The sequence below is a fragment of the Trichechus manatus genome, unplaced genomic scaffold (assembly GCF_000243295.1).
Source record: "Trichechus manatus latirostris isolate Lorelei unplaced genomic scaffold, TriManLat1.0 scaffold00068, whole genome shotgun sequence".
In the NCBI taxonomy this organism is placed as follows: domain Eukaryota; kingdom Metazoa; phylum Chordata; class Mammalia; order Sirenia; family Trichechidae; genus Trichechus; species Trichechus manatus.
The window spans coordinates 2403606-2416000 of NW_004444004.1; the positions used below are offsets into that span (position 1 = coordinate 2403606).

General features: G+C 35.4%; 1 protein-coding gene across 2 annotated transcripts in view; it reads left to right on the forward strand.

Annotated features, from left to right (window-relative positions):
- The window catches only part of COL4A5 (collagen type IV alpha 5 chain), a 333343-nt gene that overhangs the window by 302134 nt on the left and 18814 nt on the right, over positions 1-12395 (forward strand). The window contains exons 40-43 of one of the 2 annotated variants that reach the window (XM_004379760.2): positions 4896-4946; positions 5560-5745; positions 7509-7517; positions 11147-11155. In XM_004379760.2, coding sequence (XP_004379817.1) covers positions 4896-4946; positions 5560-5745; positions 7509-7517; positions 11147-11155 — 255 coding nt within the window. The remainder of the gene's footprint in view (positions 1-4895; positions 4947-5559; positions 5746-7508; positions 7518-11146; positions 11156-12395) is intronic. The other variant, XM_004379761.2, reaches the window with a different exon arrangement.

Sequence of the window (12395 nt, forward strand, 5' to 3'; positions counted from 1 at the left end):
TTTGGGAGTATTCCATCCTTTTCTATGCTCTGAAATACCTTTAGTAGTGGTGGTGTTAACTCTTCTCTGAAAGCTTGATAGAATTCTCCAGTGAAACTGTCCAGGCCAGGGCTTTTTTGTTGAGAGTTTTTTAATTACCTTTTCAATATCTTCTTTTGTTATAGGTTTATTTAGTCGTTCTACCTCTGTTTGTGGTAGTTTAGGTAGATAGTGTGTTTCTAGAAATTTATTTCCTCTAGGTTTTCAAATTTGTTAGAGTACAATTTTTCATAGTATTGTGTTATGATTCTTTTAATTTCATTTGGCTCTGTTGTGATATCTCCCATCTCATTTCTTATTCGTGTTATTTGCTTCCTCTCCTGTTTTTCTTTTGTCAGTTTGGCCAGTGGTTTATCGATTTTGTTGATCTTTTCAATTAACCAACTTTTGGTCTTCTTAACTCTTCTGTTTGTTTTTGTTTTCTATTTCATTTACTTCTGCTCTAATTTTTATTATTTGCTTTCTTCTGGTGCCCAGTGGCTTCTTTTGCTGCTCTCTTTCTGTTTGTTCCAGTTGTAGAGTTAATGTTTTCATTTTGACCCTTTCTTCTTTCTGGATTTGTGCATTTATTGCTATAAATTGAACTCTGAGCACTGCTTTTGCTGTGTGCCAAAGGTTCTGGTAGGGTATGTTTTCATTCTGATTTGATTCTGTGAATTTCTCTATTCCATCCTTAATTTCTTCTATAACCCAGTAGTTTTTGAGCAAGGTGTTGTCCTTTTTCCACGTGTTTGATTTTTTTTTCCTACAGAATTTCTCTAGTCTGTCCTTAATTTCTTCTATAACCCAGTAGTGTTTGAGCAAGGTGTTGTCCTTTTTCCACATGTTTGATTTTTTTCCCTTGCTTTTTCTGGTATTGATTTCTACTTTTATGGCTGTATAGTCAGAAAAGATGCAATGTAATATTTTGATGCTTTGCATTCTCTTAAGACTTACTTTCTGGCTTAATATGTGGTCTATTCTGGAGAATGTTCCATGTGCGTTGAAAAAGAAAGTATACTTGGATGCTGTTGGGTGGAGTGTTCTGTATAAGTCTACGAGATCAAGTTGGTTGATTATGGCATTTAGATTTTCCGTGTCTTTATTGAGCTTCTTTCTGGATGTTCTGTCCTTCACCGAAAGTGGTGTGTGGAAGTCTCCTACTACTATTGTGGAGCTGTCTATCTCTCTTTTCAGTGCTGTTAGAGTTTGTTTTACGTATTTTAGAGCCCTGTTGTTGGGTGTGTAAATATTTGTTATGGTTATGTCCTCCTCGTGTATTAGCCCTTTAATCATTACATACGGTCCTTCCTTATCCTCTGTGGTGGATTTTACTTTAAAGTCTATTTTGTCAGCGGTTAATATTGCCACTCCTGCTCTTTTTTGAGTGTTGTTTGCTTGATATATTTTTTCCATCTTTTGACTTTTAGTTTATTTGTGTCTTTAAGTCTAAGGTTTGTCTCTTGTAGACAGCATATAGATGGATCATGTTTTTTTAATCCATTCTGCCACTTTCTCTCTCTATTGGTGCATTTAGTCCATTTACATTCAGCGTAATTATTGATAGGTGTGAGTTTAGTGCTGTCATTTTTTTGTGTTGTTGACAGTTTATTTGTTCTACTCAATTTTCTGTGCTGAGTCGTTTTTCTTTATTTTCATCGTTTTCTTTGTTGTTGATTTTAGTTTTGCTGAGTCTTTATGTTTTTCTTCTTTTTTATTTTGATGTGTAAGATTGTTAGTTTCCTTTGTGGTTACTTTAATATTTACCCCTATTTTTCTAAGTTTAAACCAGTCTTTTATTTCTTTATATCGCCTTGACTTCCTCTCCATATGAAAGATCTATGAGTACATTTTTTTAGTCCCTGTTTTTTGTTGTAATGTTGTCATCTTTTACATATTGACATCTCTGTTTCCCTATTTTCAGTGTTTTAGCTTTGGTTTATTTTTGTGACTTCCCTATCTGGATTGATATCTGGTTGCTCTGTCCTGTGTTCTAGTCTTGGGTTTGTTACCTGATGTTATTGATTTTCTAACCAGAGGACTCCCTTTATTATTTCTTGTAATTTTGCTTTGGTTTTTGCAAATTCCCTAAACTTGTCTTTATCTGGAAATGCCCTAATTTCACCATCATATTTGAGAGAATTTTGCTGGATATATAATTCTTGGCTAGCAATTTTTTTCCTTCAAGGCTTTATATATGTCATCCCATTGCCTTCTTACCTGCATGGTTTCTGCTGAGTAGTCCAAGCTTAGTTTTATTGACTCTCCTTTGTAGATGACTTCATTTTTCCCTAGCCACTCTTAAAATTCTCCCTTTATCTTTGGTTTTGGCAAGTTTGATTATAATATGTCTTGGTAACTTTCTCTTGGGATCTACCTTTTGTGGGGTTCGATGATCTTGAATATATATCTTCTCATCTTTCACAATATCAAGGAAGTTTTCTGCCAGCAAATCTTCAACAGTTCTCTCTGTATTTTCTGTTATCCCCGCCTGTTTTGGTACTCCAGTCACTTGTAGGTTATTCCTCTTGAGAGAGTCACACGTAATTCTTAGGATTTCTTCATTTTTTTAAATTCTTTTATCTGATTTTTCCTCAAATAAGTTGGTGTCAAGTGCTTTATCGTCAGTCTCACTAATTCTGACTTTCATTTCCTCAGTTCTGCGCCTATGACTTTCTGTTGAGTTTTCTAATTCTGAAATTTTATTGTTAATCTTCTGGGTTTCTGTTTGCTGTCTCTCTATAGATTCTTGCAGCCTGTTAAATTTGTCATTATGCTCTTCTCTAATCTTCTTAAGTTCCTCTATTGTTTTGTCTCTGTGTTCCTTAGATAGTTCTGCATTTTGCCTCATCACCTTCTTGATCTCTTGAAGAGTACTATATTTTAATCTTTTGTTTTCTACCCCCAGTAATTCCAAGAAGCTCTCTTCCTCCAGAAGATTTCTTGATTCTTTGTTTTGGGTGCTTGCTGATGCCATCATGGTCTGCCTCTTTATGTGATTTGATATTGACTGTTAAGTCTGAGCCATCAATAAGTTATTATATTTATTTATTTTATATTTGCTTAGTGTGTCCTAGCTTCTTGTTTTGTTTTGTTTTGATATACCAAAATAGGCTGCTCGTGTGAGCTAGTTTGATTATTGGTACCTTTGAAGCTCTAACTTCCTATCACCAGGTGGCCAGACCTGCCACTAAGTATGTGAGCCCAGGAGTCCTCCCACTCCTCCTGTATGGATTCAGCTCAGGTGTCCAGGTAGTTGGTCACCAAGTGTGTGTCAACCACAGTCCTAGATGAGCAGGGGTGATTGGAGTAGTCACAAGTATCTGGCTGCAGTTGGGGGTCATGTGCTAAGCAAGGTTGGGGGCTGACAGCTGCCCCTGAGTGTCTGGGAGGAAAGCGTTCCTCTATTTCCGAGAGTGCGTAGGTGGGTAGGTTTTGCAGCCAGACTATGGGCACCCAATGCTGTTGGCTGTAAGGACTGGGAGGCACCACTTATTCTCGGACCCCTGTCACAGGTGGCTAGGTGGTGTGGGTGGAGCCACCAGTCCTCAGGCCTCTGATGTGGATAGGTGAGGACCCTGCTTAATGGGCAGAGCGGTGTCAAATGTCACAAAGTGGAAGTTAGGCTTCAGGTATATACCCTGTTTTATTGTGCTTATGAGGGCCTACACTGTTGAAATGGGCCCACACAGCTCTGTGCTGGGGTGAAGGCATTCAAAGTACATGGAGCCATTATGCCTTTGCTTAGGTAAAGGAACTGTGTCTGCCCTGAGTTCCCGGCTTAGGGGAACCGGCAGATGATTATTTTTTCCCTGTTTGTTAATTTATTCCCTCTCCAAGGCTGGGAGGATGGCTCAGGGCATATGACGGGTCCTACTTCTGGCCCAGGGGACGCAGTAATCACTGAAGCCGGCCCGGCACCCAGTGCAGAGCTGGAAGGAGACAGGTAAATGGGAGAGAGTTTCTTACCAAACAGGGTGTTTTTTGATCCGTGCATTAGCTTAGATGCATGTGCTTATCTTTTGCTGACTGAGTGCTATTTTTCACTGGTTTTGGAGGCTTGAGTAGACTCTCTGCTGCTCGCTCTCTGCCCATGTGGAAAATGCATCCCGAGTGCCTCTGCTTGCCTCACCGCCCACGCCAGCCAATCCAGTCTGCAGGGTGCCGGTTCCCGCCGGGTCAGATCTGGCAAATCCTCACTGCTTCCAAACCGTCTCTCCCTCCCCCTGCCACTCAGTCCGATTCCTCAACTTTGCCTTTGATGTTCAGGGCTCCTAGATTGTCATATGTAATCGATTGACTTGTTTTTTCGGATCTTTGTTGTAAGAGAGACCACAGGAAGTGTCTGACTACGCCGCCATCTTGGCCCCGCCTCTCTAACTTTTGTTCCTTTTTACGCACAGTGAAATTTTATCTTTCTTCTTAGCTTTTAAGCTACCACAGACTTTTCCCTTCCTAATTACCTTCTTCCTTTCTGTCCTAAGGATATTATCTCACATTTGTTGATCATGCTGCATTCTTCTTATTATTAAAAACTCCTTTGTTGCCCAGTTTTTCACATCAAGAAGTTACCCAGCTTTTTCAAACTTCTGTGGATGACCTTTCCTTATGCAATCTATATTCCATTTATATATATTCATATGATATAGGGATATATGGACATAGTTAACACTCATCACAAATAGAGTATATATTTATTCTATTCTCATGTAGTTTTCTCATGTTAAAATTGTAGTTTCATGTTGGAATAAGTCTTCTCTAAGTTCCATGTAACTATACATTGTAGCACTTAATAAAAACCTTAATGATCTGAAAGCAATTTGTCCTTACTTCAGTTGTTATTATCCTTTTGAGATTTTTGATTTGCACCCTGACAGGTCAACCAGGCTTTGGAATCCCAGGACCCCCTGGACTCCCAGGACTTACTGGTAAACCTTAATAAAACATGCTAAATCAGTCCATAAAAAGAATATTTTCTAGTACACTTATTTTTCCATTTGCACCATTTACTGTAAAGAATGCACATACAAACCCAGAAAACACAAAGCTAGAGTTGTATCTTAAAGCATTTCTTATTTAGCAATTTAGTATATGGAGCTAATCTGTATGAAAAATGTTTCCTTAAGGAAATTTACATGTCAGTATCTCTTCATTAACTTTATAAACAAATACTAAGGAAATGTTAAAGAAAGAAGGCAAAATTGTAGGAAGAGGAAGATTTCGCTACAATTTTTTTTTTAATTTTTTTAACTGGACAATAAAACACTCTTTTCCCCATATGAAAGCAATACCGAGGTAATGTAAGGAAACTCAGTAGAATTATATGTATCAATAAATAAATCAAGAAAGTATCTCTTGGAAACTCAATCTGAATTTGCTTCTCGTATATTGGATGGATGTGTGCACACATACATATCTACCTTCCCCCACGTGTGCTTACTGTCATTGGTAAGCACCAAATAGTTAATTGCATGACTTTATAGGTAAGTCTGTTACTCAGTATCATTTAGTGTGTTCTCTAACTTCACTTTGCTTTTATAGGTCAAAAGGGTGATGGGGGATTACCTGGTATTCCAGGAAACCCTGGCCTTCCAGGTCCAAAGGGTGAACCAGGCTTTCAGGGTTTCCCTGGTGTGCAGGGTCCCCCAGGCCCTCCTGGTTCTCCAGGTCCTGCTCTGGAAGGCCCTAAAGGCAACCCTGGGCCCCAAGGTCCTCCTGGGAGACCAGGTATGTACATCAGTGCTAGGCAAATGGTCTGTTTATTAGTCCATTTATTGCACTTTGCTGGTAGGTTATTTAGTCTTTAGTACTTTTGAATTTGTCATTTAAGAACTTGCAAGTGGTTAGCTTGGTTTATACCCAGCTCTATCCATTTCCATGGCATCTAATAATTCTTTTCAGTAATATATTTCATCATTTATTAAAGTTGAAGTAAAACAAAACAACTTGGAGGAAAACAAGGAAGTAGCAGTTTTATTAGTCTCTTTATTAAAGGTAAAACTATGCTGATAACCTGGCAGCAAAATGCCGTCTGCATTTTTAAATGTGAGCTTCTCAGCATGTCATCACAGAAATCATTTTAGTGGTCACCAAATAGATGCTTGTGGTCCATACCAAAAGTATTTCTATGGTTCTGTCCTGATCAACAAATGTCACCAGGCACAATAAACAAATTTTATCTTCCCTAGGAACTAGGCATTCAAATTTATCTTCACCATCACAGCATGATCAAATTGAATAATAATCTCTTCATACCAACCTCATGTCTATACCTCATTTGTCTTGTGTAAACTGCTCTAGTAATCTCAACTTTGCATCCAGTGTTCACCTTTTCACTTTGTGTCTGTGCAGTGTCATTTCATTTTACTAATTTTGGAAATGCTCATTTTCATCCTGGGTTAATTTTGCTGAGTCCAGTCACTGGTGATATGTTATGAACAGATTTCTGAGGCTTGATCTTCAATTTTTATATTTCTGGTAATTGAAAACTTGGCCTTCATTGATTTAAAAAATAAGAGGAATCTAAGTTTAAAGAAACAAAGCAATTACCCTTAAATCTCTGACTTTTTTTTTCAAATGCATTTAAAAAATGAAGATTTCCATTTAAATTACAGTAGACTCTAAAATGATTGGAGTTAATTTTAACAAGATATGCTCTAAAAACATGAGTTAAATGCAATCATGTATTGTGTTCAGAAGATCATTTTCAAAACCAGATTTTATTTGATCTGATTTGATTGTTTATAGAGGGTTATGATTCAAGGTTTTTTACCTTGGTTTACTATTGAAGAATGTCAGTGAAAATCTCCTCAGCCAGGTTAACTCTCTTGCATGTAAAGAATTGAAGTAAATACCTTGCTTGGTTATGCATGCCATAATTCAAATAAACCAAACTATTATCCTTTTTATATTTTAATCAGCACTGGTTATTTGTTCTTACTAGTGATGGAGCTCACTGTTAAACTTTAAGATACTTCAACTTTTAAAATACTTTAAGATATTTCAACATAAAGCAATTAGTCACAAAGTTTATTAAAATTTACTATTAAATCACAAAGGCTATTAAAGTTACCATTTCTAAAGAAACAATAACAAAAGTAGTCAGAAGATTAACACACATCTCATGAGTGTGTGTAACTTCTTAATTTGTTCATAAACTGCAAATTAAAATGGAGTTTTAAACCCAACTACTGTTAGAATTGATTGTTCTAGTCTGAGCTCTTAATAATGATTATTATAAAAATGATTTCTGGCCTTTCAAAATATGTAACGTGCTATTTTTATTTTAGTGTTGACTCTAAGTGGTGATAATTTGGTTTAATTTCAGATGCATGAATATGAACTTTCAGAGTATTCTTTTATTGAAGTAAATTTTAACTTGAAAGAGTTTAGTGTAATGCTTTAGTTTCTTGATATTTCTAACAGTTTTGATATTTTTCCCTTTTGCTAATGATGACATTGGACCTTGGTGAACTCTGATCCCTATCTAGGTCCTACAGGTTAGCTCTTTAACTACAAAATAGTAACTGCATGAAGTTTGAAACTTTTCTTATATATTTATATACGTATGTTTATATATGTGTATATATATATACATATGTGTGTGTTTGTATGTAGGTATGTGTGTATATATAGACATCTGTAGCTAATGTTTTCAAGTATTCAAATATATTTTGAGAGCATATATGTCAATTCAATTTTTATATGTTGGCTTATTTCTGCAAGTTGTCAGGAACTTGTAGAGTCCAGTGTTTCTGTCTATTGGAATGACCCAAAGTGATATAATTAAGAAATCTAATGTAGCATTTCAAAATTCATATGTTCATGTCATTTTTGGTTGAAAATTATAGTACCCAAAACAGGATTGTTAATACTTTCCCTTTACTTTCAGAATAGAGTATATTTTGTGTCATTGCCTTCTATGTTAATAAAAATGCAAATGAAATTGAACTGTCTTTCAAGAAGGCATTCATTTTTAAAACAATAGGTATTATATGTAATTCTTGTAAAATATGTAATTCTTGACTTGCCATACCTCTTGTAGGTTTTCATATCATCCCATCCTAGCATTTTGGGCTGTCCCAAAGTTCTAAATTCTATTGCTGTAAAAATGGCCAAATAGACACAGAGTAAAAGAGAAAAAATCAATGCAGTCAGCTCAGATTAGGAGCTTCTTAATCTTATTTTCATTATTCACATGTAAATAGTACATACCAAGGAACAATTACCAAGAACTATCCAGTGGAAAATTGCTGATTCTTAGTGAAAGATATTCACTTAATCAGGAGTAAGAAGAGCCACACATATCTGAATGTGTTTATTATTATTCAAGATAAATAGCCTTTTTCAAATTTCTAAGGAGGAACTAAATGGGAAAAAAAAGTGTACTCCTAAAGTCTGGTTTGGGGAATGTCAGGAAATTTTCTGTTCCTATAAATTTAAAATTCATAATTTTTCAAGATACTTGTTAGCAAGCCATCTTTCTCTCTATCTGGAACTGATTCCCTAGTTTCTTACTCCCCTTCAAATCCACTGTTTCACAGAGCCATAGAATGTCAGATATAGAAGGGACCAAAGTTTTATATAGGAGAAAACTGAAGATCAAAGCTGTTAAGAAGATTGCTCAAGGTCATACTGCTAGTTATTAGCATAGCTGAGACTCTCATGTAGGCCTCCCCGGTGCTTGGTTAAGTACCTCTTCTACTAGTAATATTATATCATCCTTCCACAAAGGCAGTTGGATGATTTGATGCTTATGATCTGGCCTCTTATTCTAGTTATAAATATGAATGATGGAGTGAAGCTGCTTCTGTCATTTTAGAAGACTCTTAGCCATGCGTCTGGGCCCTGCCTCCACTTTCTTGTTTCCTGTTACTTCAAAAACTCCATCAAACCCTTAGCAACTGTTTCTTGTGTTCTTCCTAAATGGATATCATCAAAAAGATTAAGACAAGTGCAGGCTATTTAACTATCACCAACATAAAAGAGAAGACTAGGATGTACTTTGAAGTAATTTGGAGTCCTCTCTTGTCTGACTTGCGTAGAATTCTGCTGCCTTTTGATCACTGACAGCCTATTGTCATCTAGAAAGGAGACTGCTTTCTTCTGAGACACTAGATATATTCAAAGAAGAAAAAGAAAACTAGTTACATTATTTTGAATCTGATTTAACAACTTCTTATTTACCAGATGTACTCTAAATTACATAATTATTAGAACCTGGTCTCTGCACTGTTCTCTTCTTTGCAACAGTTGAAGACTACATGTTAAATGGAAATGGATTCAAAATATGCTGATCAACTCATCTCTTTATCTTTAGTAGTTACCACTTACTTACAAGACTTCAGGTTTTTGTTTTGTTGTATTTTTCAGTTAAACTTTGTTAGGTGGTTTGAAAAACAGTGGATTGACAGCCTCATGTACAAAATTGACTTGACATATAACTCATTAAAGTGTTACCTTTTAGAAATTGATATCTTAGAAGTTTTGCTATGATGTGATCCTAAGTTTTCTTTATTACTCACTCAGACTGAAATACTTACATATCAATGAGTTACTTTTTAAAGAGTTCTTGTCATTGGTTTTTCTCTACAAAACACACATATGAAATATCTATTCCCAAACTCTGAATCATCATAGGTAGGATTTATAATTATTTAATTAATCATATGGCCAGACTGCTTTAAGTGTTACCTTGAGTTAGTTTTTTGGATGTGGTTTAGAACCCATTTAAACAAACAGGCTAATTTTTACTCTTCTGTATTTCAAAGAATCAAATGCTTTAAAAGTGTTATTATTAGGCAGTAATGGTAATGTTTTATATTTATATGGTTTGCCATCATTTACATCATATAACATACTTTTATTGTAAGATCCTTAAGGGTAGAGTTTGGGTCTTGCACATAGCAGACATTAGGTCGATATTTAAAAAATTGAGTTTTATCTTTAAAACAACCCCTTTGAGCGAGGTTAGGGCAGATAACACTATTCCCATTGTATGGATAAGAAAACAGACTCAGAGTGATTGACTTGCCCAAAGTCACATAGTTATTAAACAGTAGAACAAAGAATATATCCTATGTTTCCTAACTGCTAGGATTCAGTGCTCCAGCACAATTTATTCTCTCGGCTAACATTCAGTGTTTATAAATCATAGCAAGACTTGTAAGAAAAGGAAATTGTATTTATAGTCAATTAACACTAACCAAGAGGTATCCTGTTTGTAGGCTTTTTATCTTTTTATTTAATGATCCTTTTTTAAATAATGAATTGTCTGGCTTAATATGTGCATTGAATAATAATAAGGTAAATGTGAAATTTTCTGTGGTTTGGGATGGGATATTGCATGCCAAAATATTTTAAAACATCCCTTCACTGATGATCTTCACTTCTTTGAGAAATTTGAATCTTATTTCCAAGTTCAATGGTGAACAAATATACATTGGATTTTTCCCTATAATTACTTATTCCAAGTTATAATGAGGAATTCTGAAAAATAATCAGAATGTGGCTTCTTGGAATGGTTTTCCATAAGACAAACTGATTCAAAGTACAGTTGGTAATATCCATTGTATACTTGTCTTTTACTTTTTCTATTCAGATCTATGATCTTTGTTTTTGTTTTTGTTTTTGTTTTTTTGCCAATGAGAACTTTAAAGTTAACTGTATCTCTTTGAGGCAGTCTAAACATATGAAGACATTTTCATCTTGTGTTTTTACTAGAGGATGGTAGAGGCCAAGATACACTTAATAATTATCCAAAATTACCCTTTTGTGAAAGGAACTGAAGGCTGTCAGTGAAATGTTTTGAAAAGCTAACTTTTGGAAAGCCACAGTAGCAGAGTTAACATGATGTCTTTGCTAGACCTTTTCACTTTTTGGATTAATGAAGGCCAGCAGCTTATTTTCTAGAATAAGCTCCATTTGAAAAGGTTTGGCTCTCCATACTCCTGTGTGGTTCTGTTTGCATACTGATTATGCTGTAGGTATAAGAAGTGCTGACAAAGATTATTGTTTAACTTGTGCTAAAATGTGAACCACTTCTAACTCATAATCTTATTTTGTACTGTGTGATGTCTGATACTGCTAACATCGATCTTTGGGCTTTGGTGAACTCTGATCTTCCCAGGTTTTCAAGGTTAGATTCTTCACTGGTCAATTCTTTTTTTTTTTTTTTTAATGCTTTGTATGTGTGATAAGAGAAATGCACTTTTTTGCTATAATTCCAAAGTCATTGAAGAGTGCTGTTACCCTCAAATACTACCTGCTTGGGTTTTAACATTTTGCTGAAGGTAATGTGACTTGTTCATAATTGAGTTTGAGATGACATTTGGTCTTTGTGGTTTCAGTTGTTCATAATAGGTAATCCATACATAAAGACATGTTGAATTTTAAATGAAAGTATACTTATTTTTATTAAATACTGCATTAATATATTTAAGCAGGCATATGGCCCATTTGTAAACTCTGCATACTGATTTGATTTTCTTGATTTTTTTTGTTGCCTGAGATTGCGCTAATCCATGTACTCATGGCTATATTCAGTAATGGAAAAGGGGAATACCGTTAAAAATAAAACTAAATGAGTCCCTATGTCATTAGCAACTCATTAATTTAAATCTGAGGGACTCTAGAACAGCAGGTCTGAATTATCGACATATCAATTTTTCAGTATTTCTTTTTAATTGCAAAAAGAGCAGTTCCCATAACATGCCTAGTTTTTTGTTTCTGTTTTTTTCTAAATGACACAGTGTTCTGATAGCTTTTCAGACTGGAGAAGAGAGTCATAAAATTTCCCCCTTTTTTTCCATTTTAATCCTTACTTTGTCATTCTTATCAGGCTGATTCACAGATAGCTTCTTTTTCTCTTAGTAAGCTGATTTGCTGCATGATTTCTAGTTCAAATCATATATTATGGATGAAACTTAACAAATTTGCTTAGAAAACCCTAACCAGTTGGTTGGAAGTCAGCAGTTGCCTTTTTAAAATACAAAGCACCCCAGCCCTTTCTTTTGATTACCCATCACCTTTGAGTCGATTTTGACTCATAACGACCCTATAGGACAGAGTAGAACTGCTCCATAGGGTTTCCAAGGAGCAGCTGGTGGATTCGAACTGCTGACCTTTTGGTTAGCACCCAACCTCTTAACCATTGTGCCACCAGAGCTCCTCTTTATGATTGGGAAGGGAATTTCTGAATGTGTTGTCTGGTTGCTGGGCTAGGGGGACTATAATAATTAAATTGTTTAAAGATAAAATGATTATTCTACTATTGTGAACCTGCTTTCTCTATCTTACATGCCAGATAGTGTTATATTATGCAATCACATAGAAAGATTAAAAACTGGCTCATTTTTTAAAGATATGTTTTTACCTTC